The 23,330-nt window shown below is 36.8% G+C and overlaps 1 protein-coding gene across 1 annotated transcript in view; it reads right to left on the reverse strand.

Moving 5' to 3' along the window:
* Positions 1–23,330, reverse strand: part of BAI3 (brain-specific angiogenesis inhibitor 3) — a 101,872-nt gene that overhangs the window by 27,235 nt on the left and 51,307 nt on the right. The window contains exons 3-8 of the mRNA XM_009880521.1: positions 17,704–17,854; positions 17,068–17,137; positions 12,201–12,267; positions 9,919–10,004; positions 6,379–6,477; positions 5,865–6,036 (exon numbers count right to left, since the gene is read on the reverse strand). Coding sequence (XP_009878823.1) covers positions 5,865–6,036; positions 6,379–6,477; positions 9,919–10,004; positions 12,201–12,267; positions 17,068–17,137; positions 17,704–17,767 — 558 coding nt within the window. The 5' untranslated portion in view covers positions 17,768–17,854. The remainder of the gene's footprint in view (positions 1–5,864; positions 6,037–6,378; positions 6,478–9,918; positions 10,005–12,200; positions 12,268–17,067; positions 17,138–17,703; positions 17,855–23,330) is intronic.

Raw genomic sequence — 23,330 nt, forward strand, 5'->3', positions numbered from 1 at the left:
AAACAAACTCGTATAATTTCTTGTTTGAATATGAAAATACTCTCAATGAAATGCCTACAAAAATCTACATTCCATTTATTATCTGTAGAAATTACTTGATGTCTTATTCAGAATAATTAAAGGGGAGAAAATAGTATTCTAGTCATGGACATTTTGCGAACAGCAGAAGAGGATAACTCATTAATTGTTGCTGATGAAAAGCCGTCCCCTTTCAATACATCATATTCTACTGCAAGCTGTTTAAGAGGTTTCACAAAAGGCAAAATGAAATAGAAAAAAAAATATTTATTTTTGTAATTAGGAAGCATTATTTTAAAATGCCTAACTGCTAAATGAGTAAGAGCGCTCTGCAGTCTTGATGAGTGACTGTTACAGGTGGAGGAAGACTGATATAGGGCAGAAAGAAGAATGGAGTAAGGTAGGAAGGTTTGGATTGATTTCAAAACACTGAGGCTTCCCACATGTGGTAAGGAAATGTAAGGTGTGCTTGACCTGTATCGTGACTCAGATTCTGATTTTAGACACATTTGCTGTGGTTTTCCATGTGTTTGACATTAATTTAATTTGGCATCTCCCAGTTGTTGCAAATTTAAGCCAAGTCTTTTCTCACTTTATCAATGCCGAAGTCAGGTGACACTTCAGAGTTTTATGCTCTTGGATAAGCACTGGCACAGTGATTTTACAAAAAATAAAATAAAATAAAAATCCCTCCCTCCAAAGCATCCTCAGTTGTGCTGAATCTCATCTCAAGCCTTGACCCCAAAGCATTATTACTTCAGAACATATTGTGTGATCTCTCACTCTGTGCTGTGGGCCTCCTTATTTTTGGGACCCTGTGTTCATGAAGCTTCCCCAGTTCAGATAGCTCCAGAGATCTCAAGAATCTCATGTCCTACTTTCACTACCTTCTATTTTAAAGTGCTGAATCTTGATGTTAGGATCCTCTTAAATGTGCATGTTTCTTACAATGTTTCTGAAGTGAAAGCAGCATATGATTGAACATGTTAAGAGAATGTCAAATGCAGCTGTATCCATCATACTGACATATGTTGTAACTTCTAGGTGTCCTCACACAAGTCAGAAACAAAAAGGTTGAACTTTCTAAATACCAGCTTATTTTTCTAAATGGCTTGTTCAAACTTGTTGTTTGAGTATATAAAGACCATGCTGTCTTTACATTTTACTTTGAAACATGATCTTGCTTCTCTCTCCCTTTTAACATCAAGATACAAGATTTTCTTAGAGCAAGGCAGAGCAGGAGAGACCGATGTGGTGAACGTGTGGATACCAGGGAAGTGGTTTCCTTAGCAACAGTAACCAACTCCAAGCATTTATAACTTACCCTCTCCCTACTCATGCACTCTTTTATTTTTCTCCTGCAATACAGAAATGTGGGCTTTAGACGCCAACGATGCATTTAATCCAACTGCTCTCTAGTCAGCAGAGCACAGCAAAAGAAGAAAATACGTGTGGGTTCCTCCCATCACTGCATTAACAGGAGTTACTCAGTGTGATTCAAATTAGCTTTGCAGCATCTTGCGTTCAAAAAGGTCAGGCAAACTGTTTTGCTCTGATGGAGAAGCTTCAGCGCTAACCTCTCCTATCATTCTCTGTTCTGTGACACATACTTCAACGTCTTCCAATGCCCAATTAGGTATTTCAACAGCAAGAAGAAGAAAAAAAACCCTAGGCTTTCTGAGCTAAGAAGGCAACATAAAGCAATAATACCTAACTCTTACTTTGCATTTTTCTTTCCTAATTTTCAAATGGTCTATAAGAGGCCTCCTGCTTAAGAAGTACTATATTTATCTTAGAAGTTAAGGAAATGGAAGTATAGAAAGATTTAATATCTTTTCAAAAGATGCTGAATTGATGGAGGGTGGAAATAGACACAACACATCACTTAGGTCTCTTCTAGTTGAATGTCTTACTCAGTGAATATCCCTGGCTTAATAATGCAGCCCTTCTCACACAAGAGCTTTGATATAGCATACTAGAGAAAATAAAAAATCATTCCATCATTTATGTTTATATCAATATAACTAAGAGGAAAAACAGGGGGTTATATATATAATTGTAAAAGTCTGTGTCTTTTTGTAATGTAACAACAATAAAGGCATAGTAAAGCAGGGCTGTCCTCTTCTTTGTTGAATTTTATGGTGATATATTCCACCCCATATTTTGTTTCCTGACAGTCAGAATTATTGTTTTGCCTGTGCTGGCATGCTATAAATATTAGATCAATCCTATAGGCTATAACTGAGATAGCTTTGTAGCTGTCATCAAGAGTGACAAATATGTTGGCAGGGTTTCCCTGACAGGCGCTGGCAGAGCAGAATGCTTTTGCAGACAACAGAAAGTAAGAGACTATTCTTTCAGCCGGGGCGGTACCCTGTGCAGTGCACGGACTGCATTGCACACTCTGCCTGACGGCCCCTATCTTGGTTTGTACTCACCTAAGGATCTCTGGAGCTAGAAAGCCAGACTCGCCAGAGACAGATTGAAACATAACTTGCTGGAGTTATACTTCTTTCTGTGTAGGAACTTGTTGCAGTAAACAATTACATCTGCTGCTGCAAGTTGGTCTAAGTGAAGACCATACACATTTTTGAAACAAAAGTTGTTTCAAGTGCATCAACTTTTAATTCTTTGCTGTTCTTGAAGAACTCTTATTCATTTCCTTTTCCCATATTAAAAAAAATACCTTAAGTAGTTCCTCAAGTGCTTTTACTCGGTTTACAATTTATATCTGGAGGACTAAAGAAGATTCAATGTGTTCTGTCAAATAGAGTTCAAAGAGCAATACGCCTAGGGTTCTTTGTCTTCCACCACCAGCACTGTCGTTGTCTTGACTGGAGATAATCTACTGATTAGTGAATATCATCTCTATACACTTACTTCTGCCTAAGTTGTCATGACTGAAGAAAAAAATCCTTCCCCTCATTGATAAGGGACAACCTTACCAAACCTAGGTGCTCTCTGGGCCTCACTGGGAAATTTTCTCATGAGGCAATTTTTTAAAATGCCATGTAGATAGATCGATTAGCTATTTTATCAAATGCCTTTCTTCTAGAATGTCAGTGTTAGGACTGGCAGGTGTAACTGACAAGTCTGGTTTGCACGAACAACTCCTTTAAGTAGTTAAATGAAATAATGATACTTTGCAGTTAGATATGTATATGCGATTTGCTAAAAAAGCAGTGAATAAAATAAACCGTAACTAGCTGATTGCCTACTCACAAAAAATGAGGATTCTAAATCCCTGTATAAACATTTTTATGAGCAGATATTTTTGCATATTGTTTGCACTGGAACCAGTGAGTTAGAAGTGGTTCAAGTCAAGGTACCCTACAAATTTGAAAACTGACTTTACTTATAGAAAAGACTAATTCCACCTCTACCACAACAGTGCTACCTGTGAGTAGGATCAGACAAGAACGTTTCCATGAGATGATCAGCAATATCAAAGCATTCCCTGGGAACAAAGAATTTGCAGCAAATAGCTGTCATTAGAGCAGGGAACCTGTCTTGAATTCAAGGCTTGGGGCATTGTGAGAAGATGCCCGCCCAACTTCATCTTAAGCAGTCAAAATATTTTTTTCCAGATAAACTCCTGCACCACTGCACTGAGGCAGGTTTAATGTCTGATTTTTTTTTTATTTTATACAATGCCATGCTATGTTACTTTTGGAGTTTCTCATGGATTTTGGCCTGTTTTTTGATGAAATCAATGACTGATAACCAGGTATGTGTTGCAACTTCTCTGTATCCTTGTCAAGGACACAAGGAAATGGAATGAAGTTGCTCAGGGGAAGTTCAGATTGGACATTAGGAAAAGGTTCCTCACTGAGAGTGTGGCTGGTCACTGGAACAGGTTTCCCAGGGAAGTGGTCATGGCACGGCCTGTCAGAGTTCAAGGAACATTTGGATGATGCTCTCAGTCATATGGTTTGGTTTTAGGTAGTCCTGAGAGGAGCAGGGAGCTGGTCCCTTCCAACTTGAGATATTCTATCATTCTATGAAAGATAATGCTGTTTATGCTGCTTTGTTTTTGAAAGTTTCATCTGCAACCTTGAGCTAACGATATATATTTTAAAATAAAAATTTTTCCTCGGGACAGTAAATGGGAGGTGGTATGCCTTTCCAGGCTAATTAATATATCCCAATGGAAATACAAATTTCATAGACAGGAAAACCAGTATGGAACTGCTATTCTTTCTACTGAAAATAGTTGCAGTGTCTTACCGTTTTACTAAAAGAATATGTGAAATTATGGCTTTCAGTTCTACAGATGAGAATACCCTCTTTCACAGACGTAAATCATATGGGGAAAAAATGCTGTAGAAAATAAGGGGATAGCAAGACAGTTCTACATAAAATAGATTTGTCTTGAGTATTATCTCTTATTCTGCACATATTTTTACCCTGAATCAAAAAAAAAGAGAAAAAAAAAGAAAAAAGAAAAAAAGAAAAAAGAAAAAAGAAAAAAAGAAAAAAGAAAAAAGAAAAAAAAAGAAAAGGTATTAAAGGAGGTAAGCCCCTTACACTATAAAAGCTGATAAACTAAGAAAAACAAAAGTTCATAGTCTCTAACAGCTTGAATAACATGGGAAGGAGTCAGAACAATGGAATGTGCTAATTTCTGCAAGATACAGATAAGCTTTTTCTTTAAAACCCAAAAACTTAATTATTTGATAAGATAATAACATATGCATACTGTGTAGGATAGTGATATAAAGTTCATGCAAAGTGGCACACTACTGAAAGATTGAAATAAATTATGTCATTCATAATTATTTTTCATTAATATAGTAAGTTTCAACGTTTAAAGGGTGTGAATAGTGAAAAGGGAAACCACTGTGTAAGATCCCTCACTCAGCATTGACAATAAAATTTTCTTGAAACATCTGCCCGCTTTTTTAGTCCCAAAGTGCTTTTGAGTAACTCTTGCTGATCACAAGGAACCATGCTAGACAGTGTAATTTCATTTATTGGTGTAGTAACTATCCTGAAGTTGATAAATGGCTAACACATAGGTATGCCAGTGGACCAGGCTCCTGCTCTCCAGTCCAGCTAAGCCTGATCACTTTTGGTAGAAGGTCCCACTACCACAGATCGGCCAGCAAAGCTGTTGTGCTACTGCTCTCAAACCTATCTCAATAAAAATGTAGGGTTAGTTAGCAGGTTAGATAGGTTAGAGAAGCTGTCACCAGAGCCAGGTTAAAGAGCACTTGTGCGGTAGATTTGACATCAGACTTCAGTGGTGATGAATTCTGCGGTGGGTGGCACCGAGTAGTCAAGGGCATGCTGGGGCACTAGGTTTTCCTCACTGTTCTAATAGTGTTCTTCTGCCTTCATCCTCACCGTCCCCATAACTTAAGTACGTTACCTTAAGTCTGTACTTGAGTTTGTAGAACTGAAAGGGTAGATCTTCACCAATGTAACACCTCATCTGCTGGTGTCCTCTTTCGGGGACAGTAAAAGCAGAAATACTCTTGTGTTTGAATCAGTTTTAGAGACTGTAAAAATCTATAGCTTTTGGTCTTCAGGAAAAGGGCACTCATGCTAGCATTTCCCTATACTCACAATATTGGGAAAGCCTAACACTTAAAAATAAACCAAACTTTGGAATGACTAAATGCCACTATTAAGTAGGTACAGTTTTATACTGAAACTGACATTCTGCACCTGGAATTAACTGAACTTCCCTCTCTCTCTTTCACTTGTTCCTCTACACCTCACCATAAAATACTTTTCTCTTTCTATGAAAGATTTCCACAGAGCAACCTGTATATAACATTAAAGAGCAGTTGAGAGATTAACAGAAGCACAGCTCTTTAGAAAACTGGGAAGCCATTCCTCACCTCCCTTCGCAGAATACAATGGACCATGACAATAACAAAGCCTTGTAATGAATCAAATACTGCAAAAAGTATCTGAAATAGTATTGATCTTTTGTCTGTCATGGCCAGAACTGCAGACATCCAAGTCAGCGCCAGAAGTGGCAACACCACACAGGAACTCCAAAGGGATGCCCTATTGAAAAAAAGAGAAAAGCGGCACTGTAATATTGTAAAAAAAAAAAATTATTAAAAGCCCACTATTAAAATAAACATATTTAAGGATGGCAATTTATCAAGCTAACTTGAAAATCACAGACAAGAATGAAACAGTGTCGGTACTTTATGTTCTAAAGAATATCCTGTATTCAGTTAATAAACACAGTTGCAATTATTTATTGTTGTTGTTGTTAAAAAGTATTTAAACGTGCTCAGCACTCTATACAGTGTTAGCAAACACAGTTGTCATCATCAAACTATTGTCTCACATGCACTGTATAAGATTTGTAACAAGAAGATGTAAATGATCAGGACTAACATGGCATTACTGGCGGTGGTGGCTGACAAAGCTGTTGTTGAAACTACTCCACACTTGGCACATTTGAGCGTCAAACCGCTATGAGGCTCACTCATCTGACTGCAAACAAACAGAACACCCACAAAAAGAACAAAATATTGAATTGTCACCAAAAAACGTTGCTACTGAAATTTAGCTTTTAAATATGACGTCATGCAGAAAAAGTAAGTAGACTTATTCAGGATGAATGCTCTATGTTGTTGCAAAACTGTACTTTGTACTTTACGTTATTGTTAGCTTTAAATGTTAATGCTATGGGGCTTTGTTTCATGCAGACTTTAGTTCTTCTGTTTAAGCTAAAAAAGGCCCCAAATGTCCAGTGATCAAAACTGCTCAGTACACTGAAGTGAACATAAGCACGTGCTAGGATAGACACACAAAGTGAAATCCCTCTATTCAGACCTGTTAAAAGACTGTTGTATCCAAACTTGCTTGAGAAACAGTATAGGACACTTAAAGGAGGAGTAAGAAATATGTATAATTACAGAGCATTAATAAGGAAAGAAACCTGCAAAATGTATTCAAGCATCAAATCAGTATGGGTATACCGTGTAGTCAGATTTGCATGGCCCACTAACATCTGGAGTGATTTTATTCATGCCTTATGAAGGTCTGAATACAGGGCTTGAAATGTATGGAATCTGATGAAATAAGTATCAGTCAGTACTAAAAAAAGGGTGACCTGGTTTGCATTTTAATAAAACACAGTACACAAGCATTAAGCTCAAAGCATTTTGTATGGACAATTGTACCTCGGCACCTGTCAGAAGAGTTAAAGGGCAAAACCTGGAATTTAAATTTTCTTTTACATACAGCATGCATTCAACTTCCTGAATTGACTAAATAAAGACTTTTGCTATTCCTTCCCTTTCTGCTATCAGAACCAGGAATAACCACAGCTGACTGAGATGTGACAGGAAGGATGCTTTACCTATTTCCAGCTGGAAAGTGGTCAACATGGTGAAGATAGGTAACACTTCAGTTTTTCCCCAGTTATTTCAACGAACAGAACTCCTTTTTATCGCCAAACCCAGCATTCACAAGATTTTTAACATACTGCCCCAAACAACATTGAAATCCAGTGGTTTCCATTTTGATAAACCCAGTGATGACTTTCCATAAAAAAGTGCAGTATATGTTCCATAAAAATGCAGTTTTCCCCATAAAAAACAATGAGAACCACGATGTTGTATAAGGTGATTGTGGGGGGTGAAAAGAACTCAGCGACTGCACATCCGTTCACACCAATTAAAGATTTACATTAATGAAAAAACTAGAAAAATGCCCTGGGTAAGCTTAACCTAAGCTTGGGAAAATATTTCCTGTCTTTTCTTGGCAATACTTCAACATTATCAGACGAGATTATTCTCTTTACTTCTCTAGATTTGTTCTGGATCTTGCAAATAATAGAACTTGATGTGTATATACACCAAATAGAATCTTTCTGGCTGGGCATATATGCGTGCTACCCCTTATACCAGGAAAATGATTTATATCCATCAAGACACTTGTTGATTCTCCATGTGCTTATCAAGGTGGAAAAAAAAAATTATGGAGTTCGCATATTTTGCCCCATTCACGGCTTCAAATCCTACAGAAATGATTTCTACAGCTGAACTTTTGACTGAACTTTTGACAGATACAAGCCCAATGTTTGCCAGAAAGAATGAAGTTGCCTTCCCGAGCATGACCAGCAAGACATACTTGAGAAACGAGTGACAATCCCCTTTCTACTGGAGGTCAAATGCTGCACCAATTTCTATGCCCCAAAGAATGACTCAAGACACTTTATCTGCCAAGTAGTATCAAGGAATGCTGTTGCCAAGCCACCATCTCATACTATCGCAAAAGTTAAGATTGTTTCCTGATTAGGGCATCTATATGCTTTCCCAGAACAGCTGGATTGTTTCTGACAGAATAATGTCTAGTTCTTTATCCATTTACTTTAAAATAAAAGACCTCTTTACTAAGTTGCCCGCTGTTAGAAAGCAAGTTATTTGTTTCATCAGGAAAATATACAATAAGCTAATAGATTTCTATAGCTGACAATTGAGTAGCTGAAAAAAAAAATGATGCAGTTAACTCACAGCTTGGATACCCTTAGAAAATGTACAAAGCAAACCTGTGGCTGCTCCAACTGCTTAAATCACTGTAATTAGAGGAGATGTGAATTTGAATTGGTGATTACTAAGTTATTACTACTCTTGAAATAATTTGGGTAGTTCTATAATATTCTAGATTTCATCAGTGTTATTACATAGTTAAGAATGTTGATGAAGCAACATAGACAAAGGTAACGTTAAGAAATTAATACTTTCTAATAAAAAAAAAGATGAAAAGGGAAGAAACAAAATGAAAGCTTTTGGTATGTATTTGTCAGAATAACGGTGAAAGAGCTGAAAACCAGAAAGAGTTAATTGAATTAACATTAAATGTAATTCACACCAGCTGAAGTACATGTCAAATATTTGCTTATCTAACCAATGAATTGAACTTATTAGGAATGCTACTGGTAGTGAAACGGTAAAATAATTGAAAGTGAAACTGTAATAAATTTACCCATAGCAGTAATACACAGTAAAATAAAGATATCATTGCTAGAAATGCAAATATTGGTGGTGTTAACTACAAGCTGGCCCAAAAGACAATACTAGAACAAGAAGCTGTAAAAAGCGATTATGCAAAGTTTAAATATACTTTCATAAACATTAAGAAGGTGATGATGCACTTGTGAAATACTTTTCTCCAATACGGAATGAATGTAAGTTTGTTGCTGTACTACTTCAAATCATTGTCATCCACTAAAAAACAGTTTCTAACACCACCACTGTCATAAACCTTTCTTTTGATGATAACAAACAGAATTTAAATGCAAATGCAAGTAAATAATCAATAACACAGAATTTCCATTTACCTTTTTTCTTTTTTTTTGTTTTTAAAACATTTTTTTTTACTTTGAAATTCTGCTACACTAATTTAAAACATACATCTATGTAGATATGGATGTAAGAACAAAGGCAAATTCTTCACGTAGTCAGAATGGCAGAATAGGATTGACCTCAGTAAGGCATATATTGCTGTAAAACATATTTTATAACAGTTTACACAAATGAGTAACATTTCCCACCATAGTAATTAAAGTTGACAGCTAGACAAAAATAATCAGTTCCTTCAGTACACACAGTTCATAAAACTGTTTTCCTGACTGCAACAACTTTGCGTGTGTGACATTCTTGTGAAACCTCTGCTCCGATTTGTTTAATCCTCATTATTATTAACTTAATACTCTTGTACTTGTGTTTTATTATGTTTAGTTTGTTTAGTTGCATTCCCTCAGGATAATGCAACAGCAGTGTTTGAGATGAATGGAATCTGTTAGACACACTGTTACACTGAAATAAAAGTTCAAAGTATAATCAAAAGCATTTTTGGTGAATATCTGTAATTGAAAATTGGTGATGCAATTTGGATATGCTTTAAAATAACCCAGTTGTTGCTTACCCCGCTCTGTGTTTGAGCTTTTTATCTAGGATTCCATCTCTGGAAACAAGTTTATTAAATACCAAAATGCCAATCACCATGTTGACCTGCCAAACAGAAAACAAACAGTTGATCTTTCATTGCCTGAAAGAAAACACTTTATCCTATTACTTCAGAAAAAAGTTTTTACAGGCCTGCAAAATACCTCCTGTTACATTTCTGAGTATTCCATCAGAAATTGTGTAACACTCTCGCTGAACACACCAAAAGTGCGTATTCTCAAATGGGTAATACACATGCACACCACAACAGGTTTATTTTTGAGTCTTGAATTATGCCTGGTATCAAGTTATATGCAAACATGTCTGCTGGCCAGAAGCTTGAGTAATACAGCTTTAATATTTCCTCTGTTTTAATTGCAATGATATATCCTATTCCAGGAAAACCACTGCATTTGAGCTGTGTGCAGAGGGAAGAGCTAGTCAGAGAACACGATGACCGTAACCGTGTTCCTTTTTAAGCATTTGGGGCCCGCGTGGGTGTTCCCGCTTACGCAGAACCAGCCTGTGGTTTTCCATATCCTCCTGCACATCAGTCATTGTCCATGTCATTCACAAAAATGCCACTCTTGGGCCTCATTTAACTGCCGTTTCCTTTTTTTTCATGTGTGCCAGATGAATGCCTGGGGTAAGCCTGTTTTGCTCCATTAAAATAAATGGTGTTATGATCACATATATGGGCTGAAGACCTAACCTAAAAAAAGAATTCAAGTGTTTCAGCAGTCAGACTTTGGCACTCAATGGACATACTAATGGCATTTAATGGACAGCTTAATGACTGTTATTATCTATTTGTATTATTGAACTGAACTCCACGAACCTGTCTCTGCATGGCCTGCAAAGAGGTAATACCAAGTTTTGAATCTATTAAATAAAAGTTCCTTTTTATTATTATTATTATTTTAAAAGGGTAATCCTTTTTTCCTTTCTAACAGATTTTTCAAGACCTGTGCCAAAATACCTAATTGTTGCCAGTCTGTCCTGCCAACTCTTTTGCAGCTTTTCTTATTATCACTTTATTTTCAGCATTTACATTTTTCAGCCGATGTTACATAATTCTTTTGCTTCGTACACTTAGGCTTAAGTGGCTGCGTGGAACAGCTCCTTCCACAGCTACTAGCTAATGGTAGGGCAAACTGCGGCTGTGAACTTCAACAATCTCTGAACAAAGCTTGCCAATTACACCGAGAACATACAGTTCCATGTGAAAATTATGACTGGCTTTTTGTAAACATCCTTGGCTCCTCTACCATGACAGGGACTGTGAGTTGTACAAAAGGATCCTGGCTTGACTCCAGGCAATGATGAGACAAACTCTATGGGAGTAGTAAACATCCATTTCAGGAAAATCTGTGTAGCTAAATGGCTGTATCTTTGATGACTACTAAGACCGATTCCCTCTTGCAAGGGAAAATCAGAAATAACCAGTGTTGATAGACCTGTCCTCATATAAAATTGGTGGAGTGGAAAAAAATAATTAGATTCAAAATCTGTTAGGGAAAAATGCTAAACAAATTATTTTAAAAATCCATACAGGCTGCAGAACAGATGACTGATAGCGGATGGCACATGTAGGGTGCAATTCATCTTACACTAAAGTAGACACCTGAAATAATTCTGCCGGTTTAAGCCCTAAAAGCGCATATTTTTCTCCACTGGCAATGAAATATGGCTGGTATAACTAGTTTAGATGTAGATATCCACATTGCAGATGCCTACAACTAGGCAAAGTGAATCCTACACCTAAACGCATTTCCAGAGATGTGGAAGATTAATACACAAACAAGTAACATTTCCCAGCTACGATGATTTTTTTCTTTGCCTTCAAAAGCAGTAGCCATGGAGAACTTGCTGGCTGGTTCCACTCCTCCTGTTGCTTTTGCTGGTACAGCGATACGCTGCCAAGCAGCACTCTATCAAGACTGTCACTGAACTTCACAAGGCAGCGACAATTGTGTAGATGCTACTGATAATAACTCAGTGATGCCTGCAACAAGTTTTCTGTGCCACTAATCAGTACATTATTCTTTCACAGCTTACTGTGTAAACACGGAGAGATAATTGGTGTAAAGAAGTCATACAATTAAATGAATCATGCATTCAAAATACTGAAGGTATGTTAAACAATACTGAGCTCAGTATTTATAGCAAAATGTAATGCTACTGTATAGCTAAGCTTTTATAATTTAAATAGCACATTCCATCATTTCCTATGAAAATACTGGAAATTATATTAATGTTTACCAAGACGACAGCAGCTGCAGGTCCAACGAAAGCATAAAGCAGCCCTCCTTCAAGAGACAGCCAACAACTGGAAAAAACATTAGAGAAGAACTAACACAAATTAAAAATAAGTATAACACATTACCAAGAAAGCATTAATAATAACCACAACATGAGAATCTTCTGGTGTATGTTCAATCCTACATATATTCACATGCACACACAAAAAATAATTACTTTGTTGATATGATGACGTTGAGAGTTGGAAGTTATTTCCATTACCAATTGCTAATGTTTCAAAATTTTTAATGTGAATTATACATATACTGCAATGTATTAAAAGCACAATAGAAAATGTTTGCAAACCTTTATTATATCTGCTCTAACCATGTATGATGAGTTAACTGAACAGAAATTGCCAGGGAGGTATCTAGAAACATTTCCAGCTTACAATGTCTGACAGTTCTATACTTCAAGCAATGAAAGATCAAGTACCCGTAAGACAGTACTTAAGAAAAAACAGGCTTCTATAAATCTTCTCGTATGACATTTAGTAATCTCTAGTAGAACTAGGTCTTACAGACAATATTCTCATTAAAGCAAAATAATGTATGATCTAACTGTTCTGTATTCTCTGGAATACTTTGCAAACAATTTAAATGTATATTTTAAAGCATCTGAAAACTGTATTTTCTGGTGAGCTGCTAATATTGCACAGTTTGTCATACTGCATCAGGGCTTTCACTGCGAACCACCAGATTTCCAAACACAGAGCGCTTACAGAATCAAATTCTAAATATTTGATACACCATGATGTAAAGCTTTCCATATCTGCAAAAGATCTGGAGCTGCACACACTGAAGTAAATGCAGCTGTGCTATTTTCCCAGTGATTACACATTCAAAGAACTGCATGTTTATTTGAATGCAGGATCACACCTACATATAAGAAAACTCAAGTATATGCATTCAAATAATTTACTTGGATCTCACATCCAGAAACATTCACATCAGATTCATACATATCTTCTTTATTTTCCAGTGCTGTTTTCGTACTTTTGAAATCCAAGTAAATTAAATGCAAGCACATCATAATATTAATGGTCTGTTACGGCTGGAATTCCAACTGCAAAGAATAAAAGTGTTTCCCGTTGCAATGAAGCGATGTGAAATCTGCCACATGAATTCAGCTGCATCAGTGTGCTAAATTCTGGAATGACAAATTGATGCAAATAGTTCATATCTGCTTCACTGTTTAAAAAGGTAATAGATGTCAGGCTATTCTACATCCTACCTCAAAAAATAACTACAGCAATAATGTTCAATTTATTTTTGTAATGTCAAAGAAATATGTTTTCAAAATTTTCTGCAATTTTTCTTGCTATTTTTCCAAAAGCTAAGTTATTTATCATGAGAGACTGAGAACATGGGCTTCTGGGAGGGAGGAAAGTATTCACAGTAAATTTTCCTACCACTGTGAACTTTTAAACTTAGTGAAGATGACCACTCTGCATAACTAAGACATGTAATTAAAATGTTCATGTTTATTGGGAGACAGAAAATAAAAATTGTTGACTTATTGTATTTGAAACATAATTTCAGTTACCTGTGATGAAAAAAAGGGTCCAAAAGTTTTTTTTTTAAACAAAAAGAAAACAGTTTCTACCATGAAAATCTTTAAGACCATGGGATAATTGTTCCCTCCCTTTCCCATGCCCTCAAGTACAAAGGCTGTTCAAATATGTGACTTCCATTTAGAGGCAGAGCTGGAAAAAATTTAGAGGTTGTCCTCTTTACACAATCTCTATTTTCAACAATATGTATTTTCAACAATGTGTGACACGATTATTGCAATGTATTCAATATTTGCCAGTTGATGACTCTGAAATGGGCTTTTTCCCAATCATTTTCTGCTGAAGACTTTCTGAAGACAGATTCTCAGATGCCTTCTTGTACCATGAGGCAATTGGTGTCAATTTTTTACTATTTTTTCCTTCTTCTCTTCTTCTTTGCTCTGATAGCTTTTTTCTATGCTTTATAGTTGTTTTTATTTTGTTCTCCTGTTCTGTCTTCTTTCTTGCTGATCCCCACATAGCAGAAAGCCATATAAATTGATTAGTATTAAGAGCATCTACTGGTGCTTTTACAGGACCATGCTACACAGTCATAAAACTCTGCTGAGTGATGAAGTATCTGTAGACTTGTTCCTGTATCCTGTACATTTTGTAAGTTGTTTGATGGTCTCCAGGAGAACAGTTCTTTCTCTTAGGAGAGCACGACTATGACAGAATTTTAATTTTTGCTGATATAACCAATTCCTGGAAGTTATCTGCACTGCTCATTAATATGTTCATTAATAGTATGTAAACATCAGTAGGTCACACAGGTGTATTAATTATACCTTGTAGTAGTGGTGCTTTCATAGATCTATTAGACTCACAGAAATAGTGGGAAAAAACAATCAAGCTTTCAGACACAAATCTTTTTCAGATATCCTGAAATATCTAAAAACTTGTCACTGTGTTTTTAAATTATTTTTAGGAAAGCTTTTCAGCTTCTGTATCTACATCAGTACAAGTGTCTGTGTGAAATATTTTCCATATGTAGTTTTAAATGTCCACTAATATAATTGCCTAATAATTAAGACTGAGGAAAAAAGACAGAAATCAGAGACTTGATCACAGAACTGGTTGGAGTGTGAACAATTCAAGCCACCCCCATCAGTCATATACCATATGAAACTCAGATGTCTTTCAAAGATCCTTGTGTGTTCTCCATTTCTGTCAATCTCTTCATGTGTAGGACTATGGGAATAGAATCAATTCCTTCATTTTTGCTCTCAATTTTCTCCACTTGAAACCATCATTCTCAAAAATAGCATCTTAAAGCCCAGGAATAGTTTGCCACAGGATGTGTTTCTGATGGCAGCATGTGTGTAATTGATTGCAGCCGAACAGGCCAAACAGTGTAAGTGTAAGCAGTTAAAAATCTTACACAAGTGCTTTAGTTATGAGAGGAGGAGCAGGACAGGAGCTCTGCTTTTACGCCGCCCAAGTTGTTACAGGACATAATTCTTTGCTGGCTTCTACAGTGGGACAGAACATCAGCTAGTGATGGAGGAGGAATCTCCTTTCCTTGCATTCCCTGTTTTCCTTATGTAATTCTGATGTCAAATGCCAAGAAAATGTATTTTCAAATAAGATGAGAAAGCTGCAGTATGGTTCTGTTTGTTCCCTCTACACCTCCTTTTGTGCTTTTGTCCCACAGCACCGTGTCAGCGGAATTTCGGTCCTGGGAGAGTTGATGTTACATGTACAGAGACCTGCTCTTTTTTACTTTCCAGGTTACCCTTAATGAATGATTTGTTGCTTTGTCTGAATATTTCATCGTATCCTCTTTTAAAAATGCATTCAGCCCAGGAAGGAAGCAGGAAGCAACACTAACTAAAATAAGTAGTCACACATGAATGATTTCAGTAGAGTAAATGCAATGGGATTGATCCTGCAAGGGACAGACCTACGTCCCCAGTGGGGTCAGGACATCATAATTTTGAGATATGTAATTCTCACAGCCTAAAAGGTTCTCCAGTCCTGGTTCAAGGACTAAATAATAAAAAAGCCAGCAAGACGAGCACATATTAGAAAAAATGTCAAAGGAGCAGGTCCTCAATGTAACTCCCAGAAGATGGCTAAGACCGTTGTTTCACTAATGATTGCCAGCTACAAGTGCTGGCCCGCAGTTAATCACTTCAGTTAGGTAAGCCATTCCTCATTAAAAAAATGCAAGACGGCACTTTGTGACAATTTGAAACTAAAGACATCAGTGGTTAGAGCTGGTATTCCGTGGGAGATATGTTTTTGAATCATTAACCACCCAGAGCTGGAGCCTCCCCCGCCATGTGCCAGGACGGTGGGACACACAGGGCAGAGAGGGGGAATCCTGATCTTACTCAGTGATGATTCTAAGGAGAATAGTTAAATATTCATTGAAGTGAGGACTTGACCTAACTCATCCACATCTCTGATGAATGCCCTCATTACCAGACTACAGAGTCATATTTCCTCTCTTTCTGTCCAGATGCATACTTAATTTTTTAGGCAACGTGAGGAGAGCTCCAAACAGGACCACTGAAGGAAGCGTACTCTCGCATGCATAACATCTCGGTGGTTGGAGCGCTCTGCTGGCAGAGGGGAGCAGGAGGGAGGCTCAGCCCAAGCTCCTTCTTCAGCGGGACACAGCCAAAGGGTAGCCTCAATGAGGAGTGAATTTTCTGGGGTGCTAAATACGCCAAGTGGCTAAACAGAAACTGCATTGATAAAATGCAAACGAAGTACACAGATCTCCTCTTCGCTGTTTCTCAAATACAGGCCAGTCCAGGAAATGGCCTGGATCGGGCACTCCAGGAGAGAAAGGATGGATGGAAGAGCTGTTTTGAGATTTTTGGGTGGCTTTGGCTCCAAGGAGCTCAGGAGCATTAAAGCCGAGGTATGTGTTGGGTGGGCAGAAACCTGGATGCCAAAGAGCCTCTTGCCAGTACAGTTTTAGACATGTTCAGAGGTTGGCAAAAGCCAGCCTTAACATTTAACATTCTCTTCAGTAAATGTATATAAATGTTAGATGTCTAAGTGGACCTAATCCTCAGTGTTTCTAAAAGGCTTGCTGCTTCAAACCCTCACAAGAAACACAGGATCCCTGGTGCTTTGTTGAGCTCAGTCCAAGACTGGTATATGGTTTTTTCTTTGTTCTTTTGTGGACCACTCGGTGACTCTTAGGGCAGTTCCAAGTGTGAATGGATACCTGTAGAGTCTTTAACCTATGCTATGTAATTCCTGATGGGTATGACAGTCTTGTTAATTAAAAACATAATTTATCATTTTAGATTGACTTACTAGTGGGCTGTTCCATATCCTTTTGTCTTGGTAAAGCCTATTGATATTGCAACCACTAATGCTGGTAAACCTGAAAAAAAGAACCCAAAACAGTAATAACCATTAGCTGGTGAGCAAAATATTGCTGCTCTGCCTGGACAAAAAGTGACAGGGCATGATAATGCAAAACGGCCAATTTTACATGGAACGAACCATTTAATGAAGCACAGTGCTATTGCAGGATTTGTTTTTCTGAAGCACTGGCAGGGAGGAGGACACTGTTTTCTGCCCACGGTGTACCACTTTGATGTAGCTAAATTACTGGTACATTTGACAGGTCTTAAAGTGAACTAGGAAGAGGATTCATGAATATTCAGTGAATCTTTTTTTTGTTTTATTTTGATTTCATGATATTACACTGCTTTGCTGAAAATCTAAAATTTTGTTAAATCATATTTATAAAAGAATGCTAAAATATACACCAGTGTAGCTTGAACTTGAGATAAAGTGCAAAGGCTCCTAACCTAGTTTTCTTTTTAGTAACATGCTGTCTACTATCTTTCAGGTTTACTGAAGAAAATGATGCTATCCCTGACACTGTCGCTGCATTAAACATTTCATTCCAATGATTCTGAGGAAATGAATTTATGGACTTACCCCATCCAAGGCACAGGAAACGTTTCCTTATGAGCCGTGTCCTAATTTTTCCAGTAACAGCCATATATGACTGCCACGCTTCTGTCAAAACCCAACAGAATGAAGCTAAGAAGAAGAAGTGTAAAAATGCGGTGGTTGTGGTGCAGATGCCCTGCAGGGAGCAAAGAGAAGCTCATTCTGAATACTTAGGGACACTGATTTCTCTTTTCAATTCAAAGAGCTGTCATATTCTATCATCTTGACCTTTACCCTTAGCATCAATTCCCCCTTTATGATGTGATGGCCACAAAGAGAGAGAGAAAGAAAGAGGTGTTGATGGGGATTAGGCAGAAGAGGTCTTGACTGTTTTCACAACCACTGAGTGTGCAGAGCAGGAAAAAGAACACAAAATAAATCATGCCACCAGATCTTCTCTACACATTTACTTTGACCATGGATCATCATAACACCATTGTGGTAAGCAAAATTACAAAGTTACTGATTATAAAATCTCAGAGAGGCAAATAAAGAAAATGTGGGGATAAAAACACTCCTAATTGCCAATGTTTTTTTTTTCCCTCGATGCAGAAAGATCTTGACTGTAAATCTAAATTTTAGGCAACAGATTAAGTTTTATTTATTTATTTATTTTAATATAACTCTTATAGAAAGTTAACCTATTAGAATATACTGTCTGAGATCTTTTCAGTCAGGTTTAAGTATCATAACCTTAACAATTACCCTGGGATATTGTTTTTATGGGTGTCAGCCATTTGTCATGTGAAAAGTATTTTGAGCACATGCAATTGGCTTTCCTTTGTCACTGTAGCCCTTAATTAAACTTGACATTGTAGCTTATATAAATGAGCTTATTTGCATAAATGATGATCTACCCTTCACTGTGTTGCTTAAAGTGCCAGTTGCAAGCTATAAAATGAAGTGTCCATTGTACCCCAGAACTAAAACCACACCAGTAATGTTGAGAATAACCTTTTCACAATTTATCCTTATCCAATTTGAAGTGTCAAAATTCTATCAAAGTTAAAAAATAAGTATTTCACACACCCAATATTAACAATGCAAGATACAAGTTGAGAAATGTAGATATTATTTTGAGGATTATTTCTTTATGCAGCATATATATCTAATAGCTACTTATATGGTTAGACTTTTTTTTTTTTTGACTAAAAACCAAGTTCAGCAAACTATTTTGGGAGAAAATATGCAAGTTCCTAATTATATATAGATGCTTGCACATATTGTTGAATCGAGGCCGGTAGCTACAAAAATTTGGGAAGGATAAGATATACATGACACAACACAGGTTTTTTAGTTCATTTCATGCTCCTATTTTCTTTCAGTTCTTTTTATTTCAAATTTTCTCCTGTGTTACTTTTCCCAGATTCTTACCTGAAATCAATTGTATTGGTTCACTCCAATAATTGTCTCAAGTACATAGCTGATAGCTGATATCAGCTGATATCAGCATTAGTTGATATCAACCTCTGAACTTTCAAAAAGTTATGCACTTGAATAGTCAAAACTTAATGATTTCCTGCTATGAATTTACAGATGTAACAAACACCTTGCTTTCTAATCTTGGGTCAAATTGTCTATTTAAATCTAGGGCAAAGGGGTTCTACATAACTATATGCAAGAGAACGATTGTTTATTTTTAAAAGAGAGGAATGTAAATTGGAAAACAACAGCAGGTCCTGAAAACGCACTATTCATTTCATCCTAGATTTTGCTATTAATTCTTATGTTTAAATGTCCCTGAAGCATGTGGATTCATAAAATCTACCTGTTAAGCCTGACTGATAGCACTATTTCCTGTATATGAAAAAGAAATACTTATTTAAAATGAAAGCTATGCAGTGAAACACACAATGAATAGAATAGAAAACACAGAAATGTCCTCTCTTTTACTAGCTGCCTTATATGTTATGAATTCCCACTATGCAACTTTAATTTGCCTTCCTATCAATGTTTTTGTAAAAGCTAGCATGTTCTGCTGGACTGAGAATTTGGCAATAAAATTACTTTTGAGGAATAGTACAGAATCTGTTAGGGAAAAAACGCATAGGTAAAACACAGTATTACCTTGAAAAAAATGTGAATATGCTATTTCCCTTATAAATAATGCAAATACAAACAAATCCTGATCTTTTTGGTGAAAACATTGCTATCTCTTACGGCTGAGTCAGTATAGACTGTAGGATTTAGTTCATAATTTATCCCCTGTACGAAAAGAACGATAGATGATGATAATCTGAGACAAATGTAGACACGGCTGTTGTGGAAGGAAGAACTGTGATGGAAATGTTAATCATGTTGATCACAAAATGAGAAGACAGAAGCAAGTTTTGTAAGAAGCGATCTGTGCTCTGGCTGGAATACATGACTGCTGATTATAACTAACTCTTCTGTATGGCAGACAGGGGTCTAATGAACACCGATGGCAAGTCCGTATCACTGATAAAACAGCATATTTGCATCACATACCATCAGGAAGATGCAAATCAACCTCAAAACATCACCTAACAACCGATGTGGGATTGTGATGACAGAATCGCATTCAGGCAGTGCTTGAAGTGAATTCAGCCTCCCTCCTTCCCCAGCCAGAGAAGCACTCCTGGCAAATGAATCTCCACTCTCACAGGTAAAGCCATGGGCTCAGCACAATTGACCAATACCCCCCTGGAAATCTGGCTTTCATGTACTTCTGTATTCCTCCCCTTTGATAAAAAAGTAAACAAGCAATGCTGCGCTCTCTGGGAAAGTGCTATATCTGGGAAGTCTATTTCCAAGTAGGAACAAAAATTCATTTTCACCAAAGGCTGTTACTAAGCGGAGCATCGTGTATCTCTAGCCAGGGAGCCATAATTTTAGCAAGTACTTTATTAGTGTTTTTTTCTTTCTCACCAGGCCACGGACTACTCCCAGCCTCTCCTTCTCCCTCTCCTCTTCTCCCTTGCCAAGGGACTATCACCTCCCCTCACTTTGCTGCTCATCCAGCCGCATCGCTGAAACCTTGTGGCCCATCGCTCACAGAAAGCCACAGTGTGTCAACCTGTGTGCACCAAGAGATAGTGGTACGCACCTTCCCCGTTGCTTTAGCAGGAGATGTTTCTTACTTGTTTCTAATTCTAGTTTATTAAAACTCACTGAATTAATTACCTGTGCTGAGCACCTGTCAACTTGCAACAAAATTAATTTTAACAGCCTAATTTATTCGCTCTTTCTTCAAGCTTCTGGAATTAAGTCAACTCTGTTACTCTAACCTCCTCTTCCTCCCGTTGCTGTTGTTCTCAGCTCCCCATATTTAATTCTGATTACAAGTGGGGGAAGGGAGCTTTTCTGTCCTCAGAATGCACAATTTCATGAGGTTTAATTGAGCCTCAAGTGTTTAGCTACCTTGAATATCTAAGTAAGACCATTCATCCCTTTTTAATAAACAATGTATTATTGAAAGTAAGAGCTCGCATCAGCTATCAAATTATTTCCTTCTTTCATGCTTGTAGGAAACCCACTCTGAATGAGGGTACACAGCTGAGAAATGTAAAAAACAGTGGAAATTCAAAGCTACTTATTCTAGGAATTAATATTTTAAATGTAATAATGATGAATAATATAGAGCATATTTGTCCATTTTTATGACCTACAAAAAGCAGGACATAGATGCAACCTCAGAATAATAATTTATCATTATTTTTGAAGCATCTTGTTGTTGTGTTGTGTTTTGTTTTGGGTTTTTGTTTTTTTTTTTTTTAATGTAATAGTGTTTCTTTTAAAAGCGGTGGGAACAGATCTTCCACACAAAGACAGAGGGTTCAGTAAGGACACCTGATTTGTCTTCTTGCCCTGAAACACATTCTTTTTCCTTCAACAAACTAGTTGCCTGTCTCTGGGTTCTGATAAATAGTGTAAGAATCAAAGCTACTGGAAAACAAACATGAAAAATGAAATCTGTGTTGGTGATAGCAAAATGGTTAGGGCTAAAATTCAGTGAGCTGGATTATGTCATGAAATAGGAAGGAAAACCAGTAGAAAATCATTTAAATAATAAAATTTCTTGGAGATTAACTGAAATCTTGCCCTTAGCTCTGAGGAGATAAGCCTAAGGAGATAAATTAAATGAGTGCTAATTTTATTCTTATGAAGTTCTGACCGTGTACTGAATACACAAAGAGCCCTTAAAGACCACAATAAAGAATAAATGAAACAAAGAACAAACAAGACAATGAGAATTCAAAGGACATAGCAAAGGGCAGGAATATAATTCTGTGTCAGAACTGATATATTTTATTGGCTTTTTGTTACTCTCAAGTCTGCAGCTATAAAAGAGTTTATCTTTTCCTTCTTTAAATTAAAAATACAACTTCGTAAAGGAAAATACTGCTTATTATTCTTAATTTGATTTTTTTAAAAATTATTATTTATTTTTAAACTGATTCGCACAATACAGTACCTTTGTTTCAGGAACAGCAGACACTGTCAGAATACAGGGATACAGTATACTCGTCAGATAATACTGAATTCTAGACTAAATACTAATTTCTAGAGTATACTGCCATGAAATAGTATATAGACTTTCAGAGGCTGTGGAACAAAGAAGTAAGGGCTTGCATCTCAGGAGTGTTTTTCTGGAAGGGGAACAGATTTTCAGTGACAACAATTATGGCAAGGAAGGCTGTCTCTTCAGTTGCAAACATATTTGAAACTGCTGGTATATTAAATGCCTGAGAAATCATAGCTGTAGACTTTCAGGTTTCTCTTCCAGGATCATTAATATTACTGGCACCCTAAAGCTTTGAAGGCACCATTTCATTTAAAAAATCCCACATTCTTTTCTTTTGCCAGGCTCAAGTACTGCTAACAAAACTTGTTCAAGCAAAGAATTCAGGAAATCTGATACCCATTTTGAAAATAGTGCTATGGTAGAAGGAATTCTTCTAAAAGAATGTTATTCATATTTTAAATCAACAGCTATGAAACTATTTACTTTAATTAGCTTACAGACAAACTTTTAGATCTAAAAATCTTCTCCATCGTCCTTAAAAGTTGAAGGCTCAAGTGGTTTAACTTCATTAGAGTGTATTCTGATATCTGACATGATAACACAAAATAATTAGCTTTTGACTTCATGAGCATTTATGTGAAGAGATTTGCACAGTTAATTATTATACTGCAGGATTTTATATGTAGTACAAGACAACGTGAACGGTAACCTTTACTTGAATTTTTAGAGCAAGCTTATTTTTAGTGCACCTTTAGTGCTTTTCGAGTGGGATCTCCCCACAAAGATAATGAGGGATAACTAAGGACACTCAATTTTTTGTCCTTCTACTCAATCATTTTTGTTTACCCACAACAAGCCAGATGCCTTTCTAGGTTCTGATAAATAGCTTATAAGCTGGATGTAAATGACCCAGCTGTTTCTGTAATTCCTTTGGTTTACTTTGCGACTAGAGTCTCATAAAGGACATCTATATCATCAACAGCAACGCCACTGGAAGATATTTTCAGTATCAATTTTTGTTGGTTGTTTTTTTTTTTTTTTTGTATCATGTGCAGATTATCACAACAGTTGCTAAACTTTGGGGCCACTACATGTGCCCAGTCTCAGGCTGCAGTATAATCTCTTC

Source organism: Charadrius vociferus, unplaced genomic scaffold, assembly GCF_000708025.1.
Source record: "Charadrius vociferus isolate BGI_N301 unplaced genomic scaffold, ASM70802v2 scaffold513, whole genome shotgun sequence".
Lineage (NCBI taxonomy): Eukaryota > Metazoa > Chordata > Aves > Charadriiformes > Charadriidae > Charadrius > Charadrius vociferus.